Below are 2,000 nucleotides of genomic sequence, written 5' to 3'. Positions count from 1 at the left end.
GCGGAAGGTCAGAGTGGAGTCCAACTCATTTTTAATCTTGATCAGAGCATCGAGCACCATAGGCCCACATCTATAACAGAAAACAAAGTTGGTGAACCTGGATAATTCCCTCCCGCCAGCCTCAGTGCTTGACCTCTGGCACCCAAACTAAGCAGCACCTAAAAGGACTTTGGTCAACTACAATTAAAAATACATTTGACTTTTTTTTTTGCCAATTCCAGGCAACAAGATAAGAGATATCTTGACCAACAACACAACCCATTTTCCTCAGCACACCCCAGGGTCAGGGTGGGAAAGAAGCCCTTTCTTTTGCTGCTACCCTGACGATCTGGCTCAGCTGGAGAGGGTTCAGACAGCACAACTGAAAAGTGAGTGCCTTGCTACCGGTCATCTCCTTTTGGGTCAGGTTTTAACAAGTCTGCCTGTCCTCATTAGTCACAAGAGGCATTGCTGCACATAAAAACAGTCTTGGACAACTTATGTAATTTTATATACAGCAGACAAGGCAACACCCAGAAATTAGTAGCTGGTGCAAGTTACACAAAAATTTGAGCTCTCCGTCACATGCTTCTTAAGCAGGGAGCTGCGTGGCTTTGTATCTGAAGCTTTCAGACAGGGCTTGAGGTGAATTCCTCTGGCAAGATCACAGCAGCAACTGGAGCTCAGAAAAATCAAGGCACATGTGCCCACATGAAGGCTTCTGCACCACAGGGAACACTACACCCCTTCGCAGAACCACAGAGAAGTAAGAGCTTTCTTCGTGACAGCTACAGCAAAGCGTGCAGGTGGTTACCATAAGTTTAACATGACTTGCAAATTAGAAGTAACTAAGCATGAAGAAGACTATGAGAAGAGTTGATAAAGCTTCCGCCTTATCTCCCAGGCCTGAGACTGCAAGCTATACATAGAACAGTTTCCTTTTGGAATGTTCCCCCAAATTTACCACGTAAATAAAGCTTATTAAAGCCACAGACACGTTCAAGTCTTCAACACAACTGAGGGACAGAGGTAAAACCTCATGGATGTCACAAAACAAAGTGACCGCGTTACTGCTGACAGCTATTGAGACAGGTAAGGGAGGGTAAAATAATCCTGCATGACAACAGTAAGTTGTTACCAGGAAATAACATTGATCTCACCTGTGCTGAGGACAAGGTGCTCCGTAGCACAGCTGAGGCACCACCTCCCTGACCACTCCAACAAGGTTTTAACAGTCCCTGAAGCTTAATGAGGCTGCTGACACCTTCAGCTGTCACCTCAAACGCTCCTCAACCACCCTCCATTATCGCTTGTCAGATAACCTGTGTGTACATATAGCCCCAGCACGCCTGCCTGGCAGAAAAACCTCTCCCTAATGGGGTGATACTCACTTATTCAAATCCACTTCATACGTCTGCATGTGGGGCTTGTCCCCAGGCTTATCAGGATCCCATCTGTAGATGGCAAACTTCTTGATACGGGGCGCCGCCGCAGCTGCTGTCTGTGCTCCCCGACACATCTGCATTCAAACAGCAGCAAAACAACCCTTAGGCCCCTTCCAGTGCTCTCAGCAGGGAAAAAAAACATTAGTTGAGGGCGTATGCTTCAAGGAGATTGGTGCAGGATCACTGCTTTGTGTTTGGGCACTTATACGGCTTTTGGAAAATTGTCCCAAGGATTTGCTGCAGCAGTGCACTCTGACGCACTTAGCCACCTCTGTCCTGGGGCCCCCTCTTCCACAAGGCAGGAGATAAACCTAAAACTGAGGGGAAAGCCATGGGCACTGCTGCAGTGCCTGCCAACACTCCTTCCTCCACAGCCCTGGAGGCTCTTCCTGCCCCAAAACTGCCCTGAGAAGCTCCCAGTCACGTCCCCACCCCACTCCAGACAAACAACACCCTTCTGCACCTCCTCTTCCTCCATCACCATTCAAACTCTATCTCCCCCTAAACGCTTCCAGGCCCCTTCTCGCTCCCTTTTGACCCCCAGACCCTCCCCATCAGCCCCCTAACACATCTTCA

General features: G+C 48.6%; 1 protein-coding gene across 1 annotated transcript in view; it reads right to left on the bottom strand.

The window, feature by feature from the left end:
* The window catches only part of SDHB (succinate dehydrogenase complex iron sulfur subunit B), a 10,103-nt gene that overhangs the window by 7,510 nt on the left and 593 nt on the right, over positions 1–2,000 (bottom strand). The window contains exons 2-3 of the mRNA XM_035901871.1: positions 1,371–1,498; positions 1–70 (exon numbers count right to left, since the gene is read on the bottom strand). The exon at positions 1–70 is cut by the window's left edge and continues 63 nt beyond it. Coding sequence (XP_035757764.1) covers positions 1–70; positions 1,371–1,498 — 198 coding nt within the window. The remainder of the gene's footprint in view (positions 71–1,370; positions 1,499–2,000) is intronic.

Source organism: Egretta garzetta, unplaced genomic scaffold (genome assembly GCF_000687185.1).
Source record: "Egretta garzetta isolate BGI_Z169 unplaced genomic scaffold, ASM68718v1 scaffold69, whole genome shotgun sequence".
NCBI classification, from domain to species: Eukaryota; Metazoa; Chordata; class Aves; order Pelecaniformes; family Ardeidae; genus Egretta; species Egretta garzetta.
The sequence above is the reverse complement of the archived record's forward strand: the minus strand, read 5'-3'. Positions and strand labels throughout refer to the sequence as shown.